Source organism: Gasterosteus aculeatus, chromosome 18 (genome assembly GCF_964276395.1).
Source record: "Gasterosteus aculeatus chromosome 18, fGasAcu3.hap1.1, whole genome shotgun sequence".
NCBI classification, from domain to species: Eukaryota; Metazoa; Chordata; class Actinopteri; order Perciformes; family Gasterosteidae; genus Gasterosteus; species Gasterosteus aculeatus.
In genome coordinates this window covers 13,839,211-13,858,246 of record NC_135706.1, presented here as the reverse complement: position 1 = coordinate 13,858,246, position 19,036 = coordinate 13,839,211, and the positions used below count along the sequence as shown (strand labels likewise).

The 19,036-nt window shown below is 49.1% G+C and overlaps 2 protein-coding genes across 12 annotated transcripts; both read left to right on the top strand.

Moving 5' to 3' along the window:
• The first annotated feature begins 729 nt into the window (after positions 1-729).
• LOC120808266 (uncharacterized) lies at positions 730-4,124 on the top strand. 2 transcript variants are annotated; one of them, XM_078093518.1, is made up of 7 exons: positions 730-1,261; positions 1,365-1,390; positions 2,105-2,296; positions 2,388-2,602; positions 2,725-2,766; positions 3,246-3,273; positions 3,826-4,124. In XM_078093518.1, exons 1-7 carry the CDS (start codon positions 1,224-1,226, stop codon positions 3,891-3,893), a joined length of 609 nt encoding a protein of 202 aa, XP_077949644.1. In that variant the 5' UTR covers positions 730-1,223; the 3' UTR covers positions 3,894-4,124. The 2 variants fall into 2 exon arrangements, with proteins under 2 accessions (XP_077949644.1, XP_077949645.1); XM_078093519.1 differs by having other exon boundaries at positions 973-1,188.
• Positions 4,125-4,399: 275 nt separating this feature from the next.
• On the top strand, positions 4,400-18,997 carry LOC120808243 (uncharacterized). 10 transcript variants are annotated; one of them, XM_078093404.1, is made up of 33 exons: positions 4,691-4,946; positions 6,495-6,701; positions 6,954-7,004; positions 7,695-7,820; positions 7,942-7,968; positions 8,250-8,303; positions 8,524-8,550; positions 8,674-10,536; positions 10,881-11,009; positions 11,354-11,536; positions 11,628-11,690; positions 11,770-11,808; positions 12,166-12,201; positions 12,298-12,360; positions 12,639-12,680; positions 12,756-12,803; positions 12,894-12,947; positions 13,024-13,071; positions 13,148-13,354; positions 13,435-13,485; positions 13,557-13,604; positions 13,755-13,802; positions 13,885-13,926; positions 14,017-14,058; positions 14,195-14,242; positions 14,330-14,392; positions 14,480-14,596; positions 14,689-14,724; positions 14,841-14,885; positions 14,974-14,997; positions 15,508-15,533; positions 16,149-16,193; positions 16,299-18,997. In XM_078093404.1, exons 1-33 carry the CDS (start codon positions 4,928-4,930, stop codon positions 16,362-16,364), a joined length of 3,987 nt encoding a protein of 1,328 aa, XP_077949530.1. In that variant the 5' UTR covers positions 4,691-4,927; the 3' UTR covers positions 16,365-18,997. The 10 variants fall into 10 exon arrangements, with proteins under 10 accessions (XP_077949532.1, XP_077949529.1, XP_077949528.1 ...); XM_078093399.1 differs by lacking the exon at positions 15,508-15,533 and having other exon boundaries at positions 13,438-13,485; positions 14,330-14,377; XM_078093397.1 differs by lacking the exon at positions 15,508-15,533 and having other exon boundaries at positions 13,438-13,485.
• Positions 18,998-19,036: the final 39 nt, after the last annotated feature.

The window sequence follows — 19,036 nt, the reverse complement described above, 5'->3', positions numbered from 1 at the left end:
CTGTAACATACAGTTAAATTTCCATCCCTTGCTTGTAAATTAACGGCCAATGTCATGAATAAACAGTTAAAGCTGTCAATTTACAATAATAGCAAACTACCGCAATTCAACTGCATGTTACATATATTTTATGAAGTGGTGGAACTACACATACAAGTGCAGTGAATCACAATCCATCTACATCTGTTGTAGGTAAATGTATGGAAGCCCATGTCAGCCACTGAAAAACAGGTCCTGTAAGTCACCATAATGAGATACGATGATGACTTTGACTTACAGGACATTACTATACATGCAGCTGTCACTTTTATCCAAAACGCCCATGGTTTGACATCATTTTATGTGGAGTAATTGGGGGTTAGGTGTCTTGCTCGGGGACACTTCAACTTGGCACAGGGAGCAGCGAGGATTCGAACCGCCAACCCCTTGTGCTGCACAGCACACCCTCCCTATCGCATGCGCCGCCTTGTGTGGAAAAGCTGCACACTGGCTTCCTGTTTGTGGGGGGGGGGGGCGTTCAGTCCCGTGCACTCGCTGGGGAAACGTTCTGTACGAAAGATAAAGCTCCTAATGGCTGTTATGAGATGCGATGGATACCGGGGAGAGAAACGACAGGAATGGAGGAGTTCCGCCATAAAAGGAGGAATCACACACGGATGGCTGCTCCAACCGTTTAGAGGTGGCTTCTAATAAGGGATGGTGGAAATGAACGAGGGGGGGGAGGGGGGTACATGTAATAATGATTTGAAAGCTCAGTGGTGATGTCCAAACGTTCATCATGGATATTAACAGTGGGATTGGAGAGTAAAAAGGTTGCACAACGCCAACGACTGAAAATGTTATCAATACTTTATTGCCGAGCAGAAGATGCCGATCTATGAACATTGGACATTGAATTGATTCAAGCAAGTTTGTGAAGCCGTAAAGTCACATCTACTGTGCTTAAAGGTGTTACACCTGTAATTCCTCTGTGATGTAACATCTGGGAGGGTCCGTGCAGCAACAGCAGCAGCTCTGGCTCCTCCCTCCTCCCCCCTGCGGTGTCTCGGACCCTCTCTTCCTCCCTCCTGTGTTTGCCTGCTTGTCAAAGCAAAAGTGAAAGCAGTCTGACGGAGAGGGAGCTGAATCTATCGTCTGTGTGTTTGAGACGAATATGCCAGAATCCTTGACAAGACTTCACCCGTCCCAGTAAGTAAGCGTCCTGTGAAGCGCCGGGTGTCAGCATGACTCGGATGCACTCTGAGGGTTATATGCTTCTGAGGTAACTCCAGCTGTGGGGGGGCAAAAAGAGTCTGTGATGCATGTAAGAATTGTCTGTACTTTGGACCGTGTTGACTTAAGGTTCCTCTGTGTTTGCTCCTCAGGGACGATGAGCTGCAGCAGAGGAGAGGTGAGAGAAGCTCTGATGGGTTTTCTGATAAATGAATACGTTTCTCAGTGGTGGAACGTGGAAAAGTACATTTACTGCAGTTCCATGAATGTACTTAAACTCAAGCTCAATGACTTTAGCTGCACAGGGATTACTTTCCCTTTTGATTTCCTTACAGCACATTCAGCTGCAAATACTTTTTATGCCTTTACTTAAATTATCTTTTGAATGCAGGATTTTTTCTTACTTAAAAGTGTGAAGCAGTTGTGTTATTAATGGCTTTTGTGCATCATGGGACTTTTGCTGATTTGACCTCCCCCTCCCCCCAAGACATGACCAGGATGTTGAAAAAGCACACACCCATTTAAGGAACTATCGGCATTGTGACCACCGGTAGCACAGGGTGCGGTTATTGTCTATAGAGGAGCAGATGAGAGGCTCGGTCACCAGCCCCACCACCCCAAGCACTCCTGAAAAGAACCAAAGAACCTGCAGCGTCGTTGTGTGCAGCCTTTAAGCTCAGTCTAATGGGTAAACCTGCAGCATCCCAGTCTAATCCAGCTCAGGAGGTCCATTTCCTCACTGGCCACAGTATGTTTTGTTAAAATGAAAACACAAGTATTGAATCAAGATGTTGTCCATCGTTTTAAGAATTACAAAGTTCAGAAATGTTTAGCGTCCTTTTCAAATGTCTGCTGAAACCAGCTGAAGACGGACGTTCTTCCCTTCCTTCAGTGTTTGGGAAGAACTTCTTCGTCCACCTGGCGGGAAAGACCAACGGCGCTCATGGAGACGTCGTCAATTATCTGAAAAGGATCGGCAAAGTCCAGGTGGAGTCCTACGCAAAGAGCGACTTCCTGATGGTTTTCTGTCCCGTGGTTTCACGAGTCGGAACCGACATCGAAGCGGCCCTGAGCGACAACTCGGGTAGGAAAGTCCACCGAGGATTCAAATAACCTAAAATAAGCTCAACATGTGGTGGTTTGTGGCCTTCTTGAACATCGCCGTGTGCCCTCAGTGCTGACGGATGGCAAACCGGCGGTTCTGGTGGTGATGCATCACACGTTCGATCCCCGTCACGTGGTGGCGGAGAGCAGGAGGCAGGTGAACGACCCGAGGGTGTGGCTCACCGTGGACTGCCTGTTCTACCAGAACAACCTCCTGTCCTGCCCACTCAACGACATCATGCAGAAGCAGGTCGCCGACTTCCTGGGGTCTTCTTCCAGTTCACGGGTACGACGACTGCTTCTGACGCGACGAGGCGTCCACGCAACGTTGTGGCAGAAATGAGGGACGTGATGAGTCTCGTTAATACTAATCATGTGACCTCACATTATTTTCTTCCTTTCCTACAGGTTCCTTTCTTGCCAAAGATTGGGTCTTCTTCCCGTTCACAGGTACGACGACTGCTTCTGACGCGACGAGGCGTCCACACAACGTTGTGGCAGAAATGAGGGATGTGATGAGCGTTGGGTCGTGGTAACAAACCATGACACCTGCTGATTATACCAGAGAATGATTCACAGCACGAGAAACAAAGACACTCAGTCGACTTCATGTTTCTTGCTGCAAGGGGAGCCCGGTCAGGAATCGTAGAGTACTAGACTCTTCACTCGATCACAGCCAACTCTGACCGGATTTTCCCTTGCAGCCTCCTTTTTATCGAGGGAGTGAGCTATGCAAGCATGATAAGTCAGCACTTGTCCGTGAGAAAGGACAGCAGTACAGCAGTGAAAGCAACACCAAACTGGGTGTGCCGATTCGAGATGAAAGCAGTTTACACAATGATAACAACGTAAAAAGATTCTAAAGTCCAAAAATGAGTCTCCTTAATACTAATCATGTGACTTCATATTATTTTCTTTCTTCCCTACAGGTTCCTTTGTGGAAAAAGACCACATTTTGTAAGTGTTGCTTTAACCTCGCAAGCAAAATAAATCATTCAGTGTTTTTAGTAACATATGCCATATTTTAGGTCTTTGATGAGCTTCAGTGGAGGGAGAGTAGCAACGCATCTTTAATAGAATGTGGTTTTATATTTAAGGTACATACCAGAGTGCAGGAGGGCGGCACGGTGGCGTGGTGGTTAGCACTGTTGCCTCACAGCAAGAAGGTCCTGGGTTCGATTCCGCCCAGTGGCCTTTCTGTGTGGAGTCTGCGTGGGTTCTCTCCGGGTTCTCCGGCTTCCTCCCACAGTCCAAAGACATGCTCTGGGGATCAGGTTGATTGGGGACTTTAAATTGCCCGTAGTTGTGTGAATGTGAGTGCGAATGGTTGTATGTCTCTGTGTTGCCCTGCGATTGGCTGGCGACCAATCCAGGGTGTACCCTGTCTATCGCCCGAAGTTGGCTGGGATGGACTCCAGCCCCCCCGCGACCCTAGTTTAAAATCTTCTTCAATACAGCATGATGTTCATTTAGTAAATTATGGTAAATGTCTTTTTTCTTTTATTTTAGGGTATGCGGTGCTAGCAGTACTTGGGGTGCTTTTGGTGCTGTTGCTGGTGATCGTATCAATTGCCTGAGAAGTAGAAGAACAATTTCTGAGAGGACCGCCGCTGACACACTGGAGATGAATTAGTCTCTGACCGATAACAGAAGGAATCTTTAAATCCAAAATCTGTATTTCCCAATACTTGGGAAAGTGAAGGAAGTATAAAGCACGTAAAGACGCAGAAGTAAAGAGTCATCATTCATCAAATATGAAGATTTTGTGTTGTTCCCTTGTGAAGAATGAATAAAGTGGTTGCATCCCGTTATCTGTGCATTTGTCTTTGTGGACGCCGGCGTAACGCGGACAAACCCTCGAGTCCACGATCTGATCTGAGACCTGTTCACGGCGACGACGCCTCCCCCCCATCGTCTCTCTCTCCACATGGTGACAGCTCCTCACGGAGCGCTGGGGTCTGAAGGGGGGGATTAGTTACCATGGAGGGAGGGGGGAGGGGGGGGGGGGGTTTGAGGTCACGCCTCCGGCCTAAAAAGGCGAAGCAGAATACCAGCGAGCCGCTCTAAGAATAACTCCGGGCCCGAGGCCCAGAGGACAGCGTGAACGTGACGGCGTCCGATGAGCTTCAGGCGTCTGATGCATCAGGAGAAGGAAGTGAAAGAAGCCGATCACGATGATTATTGATCTTTAATCAGTGTGAAACTGGCTGAAGTTGAGGTTACTTTGGAGCGGTGTCTCTCTCTGCTGGTCTGTGATCTGTGTCCCCCCCCCCTAACACCCACTACCCCCCCCCGGTGGCCGATCTAATTCTGTCAGAGTGGGGAGGAGGGGGCTTCTCCTTTCTACAACCACAGCACCACCCGGGCAAAGGGCAGAAGACAGTGACCACCTCGACTCGGTCGCCGTCCGTCCCCCCCGGCCTCGTCCACTTTGTGGGGAAACACCACGTTGGACAAAGTGTTTTTCTTTTTTCTTTTGTCTTTTTTTGTCGTTTCCGTGTTGGAGTTAAATTCCGGGATTAAACACGCGCCCACCGGACTCCAGGTTCTACCGTAAATATTCGTCTCCATGGCGACTTAACCTGCTCCAAGGATTTACCGCTCCGACAGCATGACCGAAAGCGTTGAAGGTAAAGTACCGTGACGGCGTAACGCGCAGCATGCCTGATGTAATGTGTGTATATTAAGCTCTCTCAGGATCCGTGTGTTTTGTTTTGCCCCCCCCCCCGACCCCTCCTGTTTTACTGTTCGCTGCGTTGGGGGATTTGATGATTGGAAGAATCTAAAAATATGGCGCTATCGCGTATCGCGTGACCCCCTGTGACCCCCGCAGGGCCTCAGAGTGCTGACAAGAAACCATCAAGGGAAGCAGGATGTGCTTTTCAGTCATGGTCAATGTGGATAATAGAAGCCCCCCAGGGGGGGCCCTGTCCAAGAAAAAGAAATGTCTTCTTTAACGAAATGAGACTCCACAGAGTTGACATGTTGATCAAAGTGAAGAGTGGAGTTTGGCGACCTCGGCATCGTCCAATCACCTTCAGCCCGGCTGATTGGCAGCCGAGTGGCTTCAGGCCTCTTCGTTAAGACATGGAGATCATCGCCGAGTCTTCACAACCAGAGTCTGAGCCTAAAACCCACGGAAAAGCTGCACACTGGCTTCCTGTTTGTGGGGGGGCGTTCAGCCCCGTGCACACGTTGGGGAAACGTTCTGTACGAAAGATAAAGCTCCTAATGGCTGTTATGAGATGCGATGGATACCGGGGAGAGAAACGACAGGAATGGAGGAGCTCCGCCATAAAAGGAGGAATCACACACGGATGGCTGCTCCAACCGTTTAGAGGTGGCTTCTAATAAGGGATGGTGGAAATGAATGAGGGGGGGGGGGTACATGTAATAATGATTTCAGAGCTCAGTGGTGATGTCCAAACGTTCATCATGGATATTAACAGTGGGATTGGAGAGTAAAAAGGTTTATCGGTCATTAGAAGAAGGATCTGAGAGCTTGTTTTCACCGGACGTTTGATCGCTGTCACTCAGGTCCCATTTCAAAAGCAGCAAAAGTCGGGCATCCAGAGAGCGCCGCACTCACGTCATTTATCGGCACATGCTGAATTCTAGCTGGTAACAACTCGGGAAAAAATAAAGATGCTGAGACAAAAAAATCACTTAAACCCGGAGGTATGATGTCATCACGCTCCGCGGGAGTCATGGAGCATAATGAGGTCAGAAAGAGGCGTGTGTGTGTGTGTGTGTGTGTGTGCATGTTTAAAATGCTGCTTGAGCTGCTTGAGTCAGCAGTAATGGAGAAACCTGCAGTCGCTGCCAACAAGTAGCTGAGGGGAGAGGACAGGTGGCCTGAGTGACGCCCTGCAGCACCCACAGTGACGCCCTGCAGCGCCCTGCAGGACCGGGGAGATTCTGTTTGGGTGCATGGTTCTTTGAATGTAACATTTGACCTTTGACCTCAAATGCCAATGGTCCCACCTCCCACACCCAGGAAGTCACACGGCCCCCGTCAGGGTGCACAGGCGTTGAATGAGACAGACGGGTGAACGTCAGCTAAAGATTGTTCGACTGAAACCGACTGCTGACTGAATTTGAGCCAAACACTGAACTGAGGGATGAATATTAGAGCAGAAACGTGTGAATGTTCAATAAGACGTTCCTCTGCTTCTCAGCGCGCTCCTCCGCCTCCTCCACCACCACCATGGTCATCGACGGCAGTAACGCCGCCGCCGCTCGAGGACCCAAAAAGACGTTCTCGGACGACCTCCACTCGACCTTCAGCTCCCCGCTGGCCTGGATCCTGGTTCTGGCTCTGATCATCACGTGGTCTTGTGTCTTTGTCATCATGTTTGACCTGGTTGACTACAAGACCGTCTCAGGTAAGGAGGGGGTCGGAGGGGTCGGGTGGGGTCGGGGGGGCGTGTGCCTCCGGTTGTTGTTTCTGTTCACCTCCACTCTTCATTCCTCCATCGGCTCCTAAACGATTCACAACTTTGACCTCAAATAGAAACATGGACTCCTCTTAAGTTCTCCACCCTCCCCACCCGCCATCAGAGCCCCTCCCTCCTCTCTGCTCCACCCGCCTGTTGGATGTCTCTGCTTTATTGCCGCTGTGTTTCTCCTCCACCCAGGTCGCCCCCCCCCTCTCCCCAGGAAGGTTTTAAAGGACTCAGGCCGTAGAGGCAAGACTCCCAATGTGCTACTAACCAGCTTCTCTCTGAGGGATGAGAGCTTCCTGCTACCCCCCCCCCCCCCCGCTCCTCCCCCTCCTCCCCCTGTCTGATGCTGACTTCCAACTCTCAGATTTATGTCTTCAGCACGTTTATTTCTTCTTCTAAATGATGTATTTTTGGACATTTCCTTCAGCTGAGCTTGATTTGATAAATTATGATCAATCAATCTCATCTGAAATCTCTGCTTTTAAAATGCGTTGGACTGGATATTTTTGGCCTGGTGGCTTTCTGTGGCCTCGGAGAAGTTAAGTGAACAATGCATTGGAGCCTGAGATCGTCTCTTAATGGGAGAAACTCGTCTCTTCAACAGTTAAGATCCTCTTAACTGATTGAAAAGCGTCTGCACTGGGAACACTGGTCCTCCTTCATCAAACTCCCAGTCCGTCTAATATGAAGCAAAACTCAAAGCCTAAAAGTGGAAGCCTGAGTAGGGACGTGATGGAGGAGGCTCAGCGTGTCCTTCTCGCACCCTGTGAAGTGAAGGCTTGTCGCTGTGGTCAAACTGGAAGGTGGAGCATTCCTGCTCCGTTTATTTATTATTGATCAGCTCCTGCAGCCCCACCACAGTTTGACCCCCCCGGCCCCCCCGGCCCTCCACCCCCTCATGAAACGGCTGACTTTGTGTCGCTGCTCCACCAGGAGGCCTCAGCAGGATCGGCTCGGACCCCCTGAAGGCGGTCAACGACGCCGTGGAGGAGTCCACCAACGCCATCGGCGCCGTGTTGAAGTTCGTGGCCGGCCTGGTCGCTCCGGAAGATGAAGAAGGTACGGCGTCCCTCAGAGCTCGAGGGGGGAGGATGGGGGGACAGGGGGGGGGGGGGGGGGGGGGGCTTTCTCCCGTCGCGTGATGTCACTGACTTCCTTTTGCTCCTGTGCTCTCCTGTAGGGAATCTCTACGCCGTGAGGAAAAAAGGTTCGTACTCGCCTTTTGTTTCCTGTTGCAGTCGTCATTCTGCTGCCGCCGCGCACGCCGTGTGTGTCACATGACTTAATCAGGCTGAAACCTTCCTTTGTGAAGGGCTGTTCGGTTCTCCTCTACATACTTTATATCCTTTCAAGCCCTCGCTGCATTCTTACCTTTCACAATAAAAGCCCTAGACGTGTAGAATGAGTAACTTTTCGCAGAAGGAGCTCAGATTCGATTTTTGTTATTATGGATTTTCACGCTGTCTTAATGTATGAACGATCTCAAAGATTCAAGATGGTTGGAGGAGGAGGAGGAGGAGGTGAAGATTAAGAAAGCAAAAAGTATTTTATGATTACTTTTTTCCAAAGAACGTGTTAACTGGAGATAATCGATCCCGTCCCTCCCCCTTTAACATCACTGAGTAAATCTAAACATAAAAGGTATGTGTTCAGATCCCAATAACCTTCCTCATGAGAAGCTTCTCACTAACCAACTTCTACTAAGACGGTTTGACTCTTCTCTCGTTTGTTTCTGACTCACGTGTTCCTTCCTTTGTTCCAGGAGAATTTCTACCTTCCAGAAGTAAAGGTACGATCGTTCAGGGCGTGCGAGGAGTCACATGAGCCATTAGCAGCTCGATGGACATTACTGAACATTGATGTTCTCGCTTTAAGATGAAGATTTAGAATAACGTTGAGATGTTTCTTACAGTTATTGAGATGCAAGTGAACGCAATACCACCGGTGATCGAAATTGTGGAGGAGGAGGACGAAGATGTGGGAGACGAGGAAGGAGAAGAGGGAGGGGAGGCTGCTGGTGAAGAGGAGGAGGAGGAGGAAGAGGAGGAGGAGTACAAGAAGGAGGAGGAGGAGGAGGAGGAGGAGGAGGAGGAGGAGGAGGATGAACTAGACGAGGATGAGGAGGATTATGAGGAGGAGTATGAAGAGGAGTATGATGAGGAATATAAAGAATATTATGAGGAGGAAGCTGATGAAGGGGAGGAGGAAGAAGAAGGAGTGGAGGGGGAGGAAGAGGAAGAAGAGGAAGAGGAGGAAGCAGAGGAGGAGGAGGAGGAGGAAGAAGAAGACGAGGAGGAGGAGGGAGGAGAAGAAGAGAACTCAGACGGAGAGGGAGTTGAAACAGCTGCTGATGAAGAGGAAGTTGAGGTGATGGCAGAAGAAGAGGAGGGTGAAGAAGAGGAGGAGGAAGCAGCAGAGGGAGTTGAAGAGGAGGAAGAGGACGGAGAAGAAAAAAAAGACACAAACGAGGAGGAGGGAGGAGAAGAGGAGTCAAATGAAGAGAGAGTTAAAACAGCTGCCGATGAAGAGGAGGATGAGTTGAAGGCAGAAGAGGAGATGGGCGATGATGAAGAACAGTTGGAGGCAGCAGCTGAAGATGAGGGTGAAGAGGAGAAGGAACCGGAAGCTGTTTCAGCTGAAATTGATGACAAAGAAGAAGATGATGATGATGGTGATGATGACGGTGATGAAGAGGAAGAAGAAGAGAACCCAGATGCTGCTGATGAAGATGATGTCGTGGCCTCTGAACCTGCAGCCGCTGATGCTGACGATGATGAAGTTTCTCCTGAACCCCCCTCCTCCTCCTCTGAGGAGGAAGACTCGGCGGCGTCTCCCGATTCTGACGTCTCTGACAGCCACGATGAAGACGACGAAGATGACGACGCATTCACTGACACCTCGGAAGTCAGTGGATCTGCGCTCCCGAGGGACGAAGAAGACGACGAAGACGACAAATTAGCGGAGGGGGTCGTGACGTCAGACAGCGAGGACGAGCTGCAGCTTCATCTTCCTCCCGTTCTCGCAGCCAGTGAGGATGATGAAGACAACGAAGATCAAAAACCTGCTGAGGAGGAAGGTCTTCCTCCTTTACCTGTTGAGGATGACGATGACGACATTGACGATGAACACCTGGACGGAGACGTCCGAGTGGCCGAGGACGCTGCTGCTGCTGCTGCTGCTGCTGCTGCTGCTGCTGCTGATGATGCTGCTGATAATGATGATGATGATGATGATGATGATCTGGACCAATCAGAGGACGACATCTCCGTCGCCTCCTCTGACCACTTTGCGGACGATGAAGATGATGAGGAAGACGGTGACCTCGGAGACCTCGACGATGACGACAAACCAGGTGAGGTCACTGAAGAAGACCACCGTGACGACGGTGTTGACGAAGAGGAGGAGGAGGAAGAGGAGGAGGAACCCGTGACCGCCTTTGAGAGCACCGACAGCGGAGTCTTGGGCGATGAAGATGATGACGAAGAAGAGGACATCGCTCTTCAAACAGATGAAGAGACCGTCTTCAGTGAAGACATCTCCTACGACACAACCGACGATGACGATGATGAAGATATCGACAACAGCTCATTTGAGCTCCACGAACACGAAGAAGAAAAAGAAACACTTGTTGCCGCTGAAAAGGACGATGATGATGATGATGACGACGATGAAGTCAAATTCGAGTCCTCAGAGGGCGAGGATGACGAGCAGGACGACGATGATGATGACGAAGACAACGATGATGATGATGATGTTGATGAAGTCTTGCTTGCAGGTATAATCCGCACTATTGATTATTTTTTGTTTCTTTAAATTATTTCCCTTCAGTCCTTTGCTAAAGAAAATCCTGGTTTCTGATTGGCTGGCAGGTGTCCATTACAATTCAATTAGGATAAATTAAACAAAGATTAATTAATATCAACAGTTGAAATATTCTACCAACTCGATACATCAACATTAATTATGTATTGAAGCAATAATGATGATGATGATGGTCTCTTTAATTCCTATTTTTTGTAGGGACATTTTTCCACAAAGTCCTTTGAGTTCACTGGCTCTGTTATTAATTATTGGTTAATATTGAATATTGATTAATAACACAACAATGTGCACCTGCAGCTTCCACTGCAGCAGCGTCCACCGGCCAGCAGGAGGCGCTAAAGACCGAGGCGGACCAGGACGATGAAGAGGAAGAAGACCCCAAACAGGCTGAAGAGCAGACTGAGGAGGCTGAAGCAGGAACAACTGGTGAGAATCACACAACCTTCATTATTGTTTATTATTCACACTTTTTCTTGAATTCAGTCGCAGTAAAACAGGCAAAACATATTTGATAAAAGCGGAATAAACATTTGGTTTGATGCACGAAACGTTGTTTTACTAACAGGAAAGTGAAGTTTTCCTCACGTCCCTCTAGTCCTCAAACTAAAATGACATAAAATAAAATAAATAATTTTTACTTTCATCTTTCTTCATTTTAATTAGATTTAAAGATCAAAATGTATTTCCTTATAGTGTGTTATTATCTAGTTTACAGTCACAGAATCCTGTTTGTTTGATCTAAAACCTTTGATGAACACATTCGTCCTCAGCCGGCGCTCTCCAGGAGGACGAGGGCGAGGGGGGCGGAGACAAAGAGGACGGAGACAAGGAGCCGGGCGCCGGACTGAAGAGGACCGTGGACGAGCCCGAGGACGAGCAGGAGGAAGACTACGACGAAGGCGGCGAGGAGAAGGCCTCGGTGGACGTGAGCAGACCGGTGGAGGAGGCCGCAGGTCAGGGAGCCGAGGTCACGGCGGCGGGGGCGGCGGCTTGTGGGCGGCGTCGGCCTCCGCCGTGACCTCACCGGTGTGTTTGTGCTTCCAGTGTGTCCCTGTATGAACTCCGCCAAGGCCAAAGAGCCCGCCGCCGAGACGGAGGACAGAAAAGGTTTGAGTCGGGACCATCGTGTCAAGATGAAATAAAAAATACCCACAATGCATCACTAAAACCCAACCGCTTCTTCCAGATGCTCCGAGGAGAGTTTCCGCTGTGAGGAGGAGAAAAGGTACCAGAGAGATTCAATCCACACAAAACTCTGAACACAGTCCAAACACAAATAAAGCAAACAGATAAAACAGAAATAAATGTTTTATCTGTAGATTCAACCGAAATATTTACTCATAAAGCGAGTTGAGACTTTAAGGTTTAACTGCAATATCTCACATTAAACCATACTTTTATCACTGCAGGCTTTACCTGGGGTGCTTAAAAATACTGTTACCATATTTATTTATGCATATTTCCTCTGTAAAATACCACAGTAACTGTGTGAATGTCGTTCACGCCGTGAGGGGATCGCGACATCAAACCACTGTCATATCAGAAGAATCTGTTTGTGATTTTACTTTTATTTAATTGTTAGAGGCTGTGAAGGCCGAGGAGAAGCCCACACGTAAAGGTAACGCCTCCACGCCGCCTCCACGCCGCCTCTGTGTGCGCCGCGCTGCGACTTGATGTATGAACCGTGTTGTTGTTGTTGTTGTTGTCGTCGCAGGTCTGCCCAGGGTTGCGGTCCTGGAGCCCCCGAGGACCAGGAGACTCCCGCCTCCTTTCAGAGGTACGATGCTCTCAATCAGGAGGTTGCAACTGACTTTTAAAGGAATAGTTCAACATTCTGATCAGAATAAAGCTGCAGCAATCGTGTCCTGTAACTCCAGAAAGGGCTTCCCCCAAAATGTTGAAGTATTCCTTTAAATACTTAAAAAAAAATGCAAAGAAAGCTGCAAGAAGAGCGTGGGAATAATTCAATGACATTAAATGTACATTTCCAGCAACAATTCCTCTTACAATTTGAATTAACGGGAAGTTTTCTCTTTTAAAATTCCAACAACAAAGCCAAGAGAGCGGAAAAGACTCCGACCAAGACTCCAAAAAAAAGTGAGTATATTTGAGTGACATAATCTCCTGGTGCAGCAAAATACAAAAACTGTTGTTTACTCATCTGTTCATCAGAGACGGAGACTAAAAAACAAGACGACGTCCCAGAATCTGAACAAGAAGGTCAAATACGCTTGACTCCTTAATTCAAAATGTGAATGGATCTTATCGTTCTGATGATGGTTCTAATCTGGCGGAGGTGGTTTGTTTCAGTCGGCCCCTGCAGACCTGCTCCGGTCTACTGCCCGGCCCCCCCCGGCTGGTACGGTGAGTAACACCCAGTGGAAGTAAACATTTCATAAACAAACCCATTTTATCTCAAAAATGCATCTTCACCTTCCAGTCCACCACGTCGTCACCGACAACCCGTACCCCCCCCCCACCATGCCAGGTATCCACCAGCTATAAGTGCATCACCACTTCCTGTTGCATGGACCAGTGCGCGTAAACGCCCCTTTTGTTCCCAGCTCCTTCCGCTCCGGTTGTGACCGCCCACCCCGCCGGAGCTCCGCCCCTTTACCCGCAGCCGCCGCTCTACGCGCACTACCAGCCCTACCAGCCGTACCCGCCGTACCCCCCCATGCAGCCGCCGGCGTGGCCTCAGGCGGAGCCGGGGGCCCCCGTCCCTCCGGGGGAGGCCCCCGTGGAGCCGGGGGTCCAGCCTGCGGCCCACGGTGAGCAGAGACACGAGATGCAGACCACAGCGTGCGCGACGTCATGAGAGCTTTAACTTAACGTGACTTCTCTCCCAAAGCAGCAGAGAGCGTTGAGCAGGAAGTGAAGGAGGCTGCTTCCACCGCCGGAGGTGATTGCTTGTTCATTCATACATTTCTGTTGCTGAGGACAATAATCAATAAGTTGCTCTTCCTTTTGTAGATGCGACTGCTTCAATTGACAAAAACAAAGCTGCCGCTGCAAAGAAAGGTGATTAAACTCTGAGGTTACGTTGAGTCTTCAATTCGATTTAATAAAGAAATGCAATAAAAAGACGAGCACAATTAACATTTAAAACCAACTATGGAATCAGAATTAGAATGCAAACGCTCTCCTGAGTCACTTCTTATTGTTTTGCAGAGCCAACGTTAAGAAAAGAGAAAAAAAGTCCGACAGGGGTGAAGAAAGGTCACGACCGTTTCCACTTCACATGAATATTAATCAGTGACTAAATCAGCGTTTTATACATTTAAGTCTGTTTGTTTCTCAGAGTCAGCCGTGAGAGACAAAACCAAACCTGCTGCTAAGAAAGGTAGAGAATGCAAACTAAACAACGCCAGCTGCACAACACTGGCACGCGAATAGAGAAACAACGCGTGAACTCTCTTATCTCCTTTCGCAGACGCGGCTCTGAAAGAGAAAACCAAACCTGCTGCTAAGAAAGGTAGAGATCAGCAGCCCGAGGGGTCGAAGAACGATTCCTACTTTATTTATAAGACTGATTCTCCTCCTCTGTGTGACGGAGCTTATCGGGGAAATGATTCAGGCGACTAATCGCCACTCTTTCCTCATTATTTCAGAGGCCGAAGCCGCTCGACAGCTGAAGAAATCGGCCTCTGAGGAGAAAGGTGAGGACGCTCGCTGGTTTGCATTCATTAGCAGGAAATCCTGAATGAACACGAGGGGGAAAAACATCTTCTTCATTCTCCTCTCAGAAGCGCCGCCCGCCAGGAGCAAAGTCAAGGCTTCTGTGGCCAAGAGAGGTACGACGTCCACAGGTTCGCTCACATGACGCCTTAGCACGTTAGCGCGTCAGCGCGTCAGCGCGTGTAGATTCAAACCGGGTCGCTCGTTGTCGGATCCAGGCCCAGAACCGCGTCCGCAGCCCACGGAACTGAGATCCCGGCCGGAGGCGGCGAGGAGGGCGAATGCCACGTCTCAGGCGAAGGAGCAGAAAGCCGCCGGGGCTCCGTCTGAACCAGGTAACCACGGTAACCAACCATGGCTCAGCATCCCGGGGGCCCGCGGGGGGCCGAGCGGGGCTCTGATTCTGATTCTGTTTGTTTGATCTCAGACAAAACAAGATCCAAATTATTGGCGGACAAGAAAAGTAAGTAACGCCGGACCTTCGCCCGTGGAAGTTCATCCTCCAATCACACAGGAAAGATCCTCGCAGGCGATGTGATCGACGCTTTATGTCAGAACGTGTCGTTTCTCCTCCCGCAGGCAGAGCTGAGAAGGCCGAGAGGAAAGGTGTCAGAGAGGCCGAAGGTATTCACTCACAGAGAGGGAGAGACGGTGTGATGCATGATGGGACATTTCATCATTTCCTCTCGTTTTCTCTCCGCTTGCGTTTTAGATGGAGAAGAACCATCACAGGCCAGTGAGTGACAGTCAGACACGTGCACACGTATGTTGGGTTCAGACTGATTCACATAAGGACATTCTCATGGAGGGACTCGAGAGACTAAAGGTTTTGTCCTCGTCCGGTCACAGTCCTCCGTCCTCTCCGACCTGCCACAGAGGACGTTCTTATTGATACGACCATTCGACTACGGAGATGCACGTTTAGTCCTTCGAGTCACAGCACTTAATTTACACTTATTTTACAAATCTCTTCAGTTAAATAGTCTTTTATTTCATTTTTTCTTACACGTCTTTATGCCTGCAGAGCAACTGTAACTTGCATATGTCCCCCTGGGTACGTGTACTGTATATATATATATATATATATATATGGGTTGTGATGTGTGGTAGTTGGACATGAATTAATTGGATAATGTAGAAATAAAGTAAATTAAATACTAGATCAGGATAGTAATGAAATGAGGAACATTTCTACACTTCGCTCCACTTGTTTACATGTTTTATACTTTATGCTTGTTGTTCATAGAGATGGAAACAGAGATTCCTCTGAAGGTATTCACGTAACTCGCTCCCTCCGTCCTCCGCGTGACTCAATACGGATTCCCTCTAATGACGTTAGCGCGAGGAGGATTTAACGCGATGAGCCGCCGGAGAGACGATCGGCGGCTTTTTCTGAGCCGCCTGCAGTCGCCTCAGGCGATTACGGCCTTTGATGAATACGGCAACAATAATACTCAGCCGGATTGATTAAATCCATTAGACGAGGCTATTAGAGTTCTGTTCTTATTGAGTCACCCCCCCCCCCACTCCCCACTGCCCCGCGTGACTCTTCACCTCCCTCACACACTCACACTGTGTTTCATGTTATAGAAACGGTGCCATGTGTCTTTAGTTGGTTAGTGATGGTGAAGGTGTAAGGAATGAATCCGTAGTGATATTAAACATCACGTTTCTGCTGATGGGGAAACGTAAATTTGGATTAAGTGATATTTAAATGTTTGCTCAGTTGTTAGAAAGAGGTAAATATGCGAGTGAAGGAACGACTTGTTTGAGTGAAACCTTCATTTGTCCCTCGTCCATTGACATGCACGTCCTCCCTTGACTCCCCTTCTCTGACTCACGCTCTGTGCGTCTGTAGCTCCACGTTTTAACCTCTTTGTCTTGCAGAAGAAACGCAGGTCGATGACAACGCGGCGGCAAAGAAGAAACCAAGTAAGAAACGTTGTTTGTTTGTTTACCGTTGATTGGCTGAAAACGCGCGATGATGTCACAGACGCGTCATCGCTCGTCCCTCTCCGTCCTCGCCCCCCCCCACAGGCCAGCGGTACTTCCAGTGCATCTACGTCCCCGGTAAAAGCGCACAGTACCCCTTGCGACCTTTGACCCCGGCCGTGTCCCCCGCCATGATGACGCCCGCCATCAGGTCCATGTTGGAGCAGCAGCAGAGGGCGGCGAGGACGTCGGGACAATAGCCGGGTCTCCCCCACCGCCCCCACCCGCCCCTCACGCCCCCCCACCCACCCCCCCACCCCCCCCCGGTGCGTTCAGGCGTCCTTCGCCTCCGGAGGAGAGGAAACCACGGACGGAGAAGAGCGGACGCAGACTATCGCGTCCTTTCAGTTATTTGTGTGTTCATGTCCCGCCCGCGGAGGGGTGGGGGGGGGGGGGGGGGGGGTCGGGCTCCCGCCGTTCCAGGTGCTGTTTCCCGCTCTTTCCTCTCGGCCCGACGCTTCGCTGCCGCGACTCATCAAGTTTAACGTCAGAAACAGTGAAGCGTCGGCGAGGTCACGTATGATGTAAATAATGCTGAGATGAACTTACACACCTTGTAGTGCTGCAGAGGTTCAGTAGGAGCTGCAGTCTGTTTTTATACTTAATACACCATTTGAATCACGCACAGCGACAAACACACGGTGGAAATTAAACTTGAGACTGTTAACTGAAAATAAATTAGGAAGCTTTAATGAAATGAGAGAAACAAAGAATTGTTTGGTATCGTTATTTGAATCGGATTAAATATGACTTGAAGCTGCCGGCTGCGTGTTTTTCACAATAAGAGCTTCTCTTCTCCTCAGTGGCGAAGTGGGTTCGGCCACATCTGCTCCAGATGAGTGCAGGTGTTTGTTTGTGTTTTTTTTATTGTTGACGCAGTTTGTGTTTGAGACATATTCCTGCACGTTGGGTGCGTTTAGAGTCGAGGGGGGAAAATGGCGCACAGGAAGTCAGCGCTGCCTCCACAAAGAGCCGCTGAGATTTATTTCTCTGAGAGTCTTCACAGATAAACACCACTTTTATTTATTTTATCATTTAAAGGAGCCCGTGGCTTTGAGACTCATTTCCTGTTTTTCTGTCTCCTGGACGTCATTCAGCGTCTTCAGAGACCTGACGATGAACCAGAGACGCCGTCCGTCCGCTACGGAGGATAAATGTCCCGTTAATCGCTTACAGCGCTCGATGCGTTGTCATATTTTCAGTTACCTCGCTCTGATTTTTTCCACGTTGACGACAGCGCTGTTTCCCAACACGTTGCTCAACACGTTGCTCAACGTGTTGCTCAACTTGTTGCTGAGCGTAATCCACAACCCTTTTTTTTGTCTTACCGAACTTGACTACTTGTCCCTGTGGGTTCAGCAATGAGAGAAGACGCGGCGTTCAGAATAATCACACTCACGCTGCAGCATCGCAGACCTACGAACTGCGACGTGTGTCGGAAACCAAAGCAAAGCGTGAAAAGCTGAACTCGGGGTCAAAGAGTCCAGGAGATGATGGTGGTGACGGTGGTGACGGTGGTGGTGATGGTGGTGATGATGGTGGTGATGGTGCTGATGGTGGTGATGATGGTGGTGGTGGTGGTGGTGGTGGTGGTGGTGATGGTGATGATGGTGGTGATGGTGATGATGGTGGTGATGGTGATGATGGTGGTGGTGGTCGTGGTGCTGATGGTGGTGATGGGAGGCGTCAGCGGGAGGAGAGAAGCCGCCTGCAGTCGGCTTCAGGTGTTGCTTTTGTTTACAGAGTTATTGGATCAATAAATCATCATCGACTGCTCTGATCTCAGACATTAGGAACGAATTATAACGAGCTGCCGTGTGCAAAGAATCTAACGTGATCAAATGTAATAAACTGTACAGCGGTTTCATAGCATCACATTTATCCTTAGACAGATGGAGGGTTACAGCCCAGGTACAAACTGTAACATATCCTCCATCACAGGTTCTTCTTCGTGCGTCATGAACCAACGCACGCGGTCAAATGTTTGGATATTTCTACACACGTGTTGGTCCAGAGCTTTAACACATCGGCGGGTTGAGCGTCGTTGTTTCTTTCTTCCGCTGAGGGTTCTGAACCCCGGAGCCAGAAGAGGAACCTGCTGCACAGGAAACGGTTCAAAAACACTGTGTGATTGTAAAACTGATGTTTGAGGCGTAAATGGAACCAGCGGGTTTGTTTTCTTGTGGAGGAAAATTGAGAGTTTTAAGGTTTAAGGTGTCAATCGTAAGCATTTCAGTCCTTGTTGACACGGAATCCGATGTGACGCGAGAATAATTGCTTGAAATGTCAAAGTAGCTCAGTATTTTCAGATTTATTTGCGTAGTTCCGTTTGTGTGTTTAGTTAAAATTAGCTGCAGAATGTATAAATATACCAGCTGACTCATAGACAGATGGATTCTAACTTCACTTCACTTGACACACTGAAGGTCTCTCTAAAGTCTCCCTGAGATGAATCACTTGCAGAAGATGAATTGCTAAAGTGAGAGAAGAGAATAGTTAGTTTTTAGGTTGTTTGGTTGTGTAGCGAAATCCCTTCTTTCCTAAATGTTCCTCGTGTCATGTGAGTGACGGTGTGACGGACGCGAGCGGCGCGCGTGGAGCTGCAGAGCGATCCTGCAGGTTGCAACGTGAGAATCGCTGAATCATTTGGGTAAACGGGGGATTCCTCCTGCGAGGCGTCTGCCGAGGTCACAGGAGGAAAACACATTGTGTGAGTCGGACTGTCAATAAACATTTACACAAACGTTTGATTCGATTTCTTCTGAATGCAAGTCTTACAATAT

Excerpts from the sequence above, each read along its gene's own strand:
- LOC120808266 (XM_078093518.1), top strand. The coding sequence starts at position 1,224 with ATGACTCGGATGCACTCTGAGGGTTATATGCTTCTGAG. Across the intron at positions 2,767-3,245 it reads GGTCTTCTTCCCGTTCACAG|GTTCCTTTGTGGAAAAAGAC; the intron begins GTACGACGACTG and ends TCTTCCCTACAG. Across the intron at positions 3,274-3,825 it reads GTGGAAAAAGACCACATTTT|GGTATGCGGTGCTAGCAGTA; the intron begins GTAAGTGTTGCT and ends CTTTTATTTTAG.
- LOC120808243 (XM_078093396.1), top strand. Across the intron at positions 12,202-12,297 it reads GGAGAAGCCCACACGTAAAG|GTCTGCCCAGGGTTGCGGTC; the intron begins GTAACGCCTCCA and ends TTGTCGTCGCAG. Across the intron at positions 14,886-14,973 it reads AGGTGTCAGAGAGGCCGAAG|ATGGAGAAGAACCATCACAG; the intron begins GTATTCACTCAC and ends CTTGCGTTTTAG.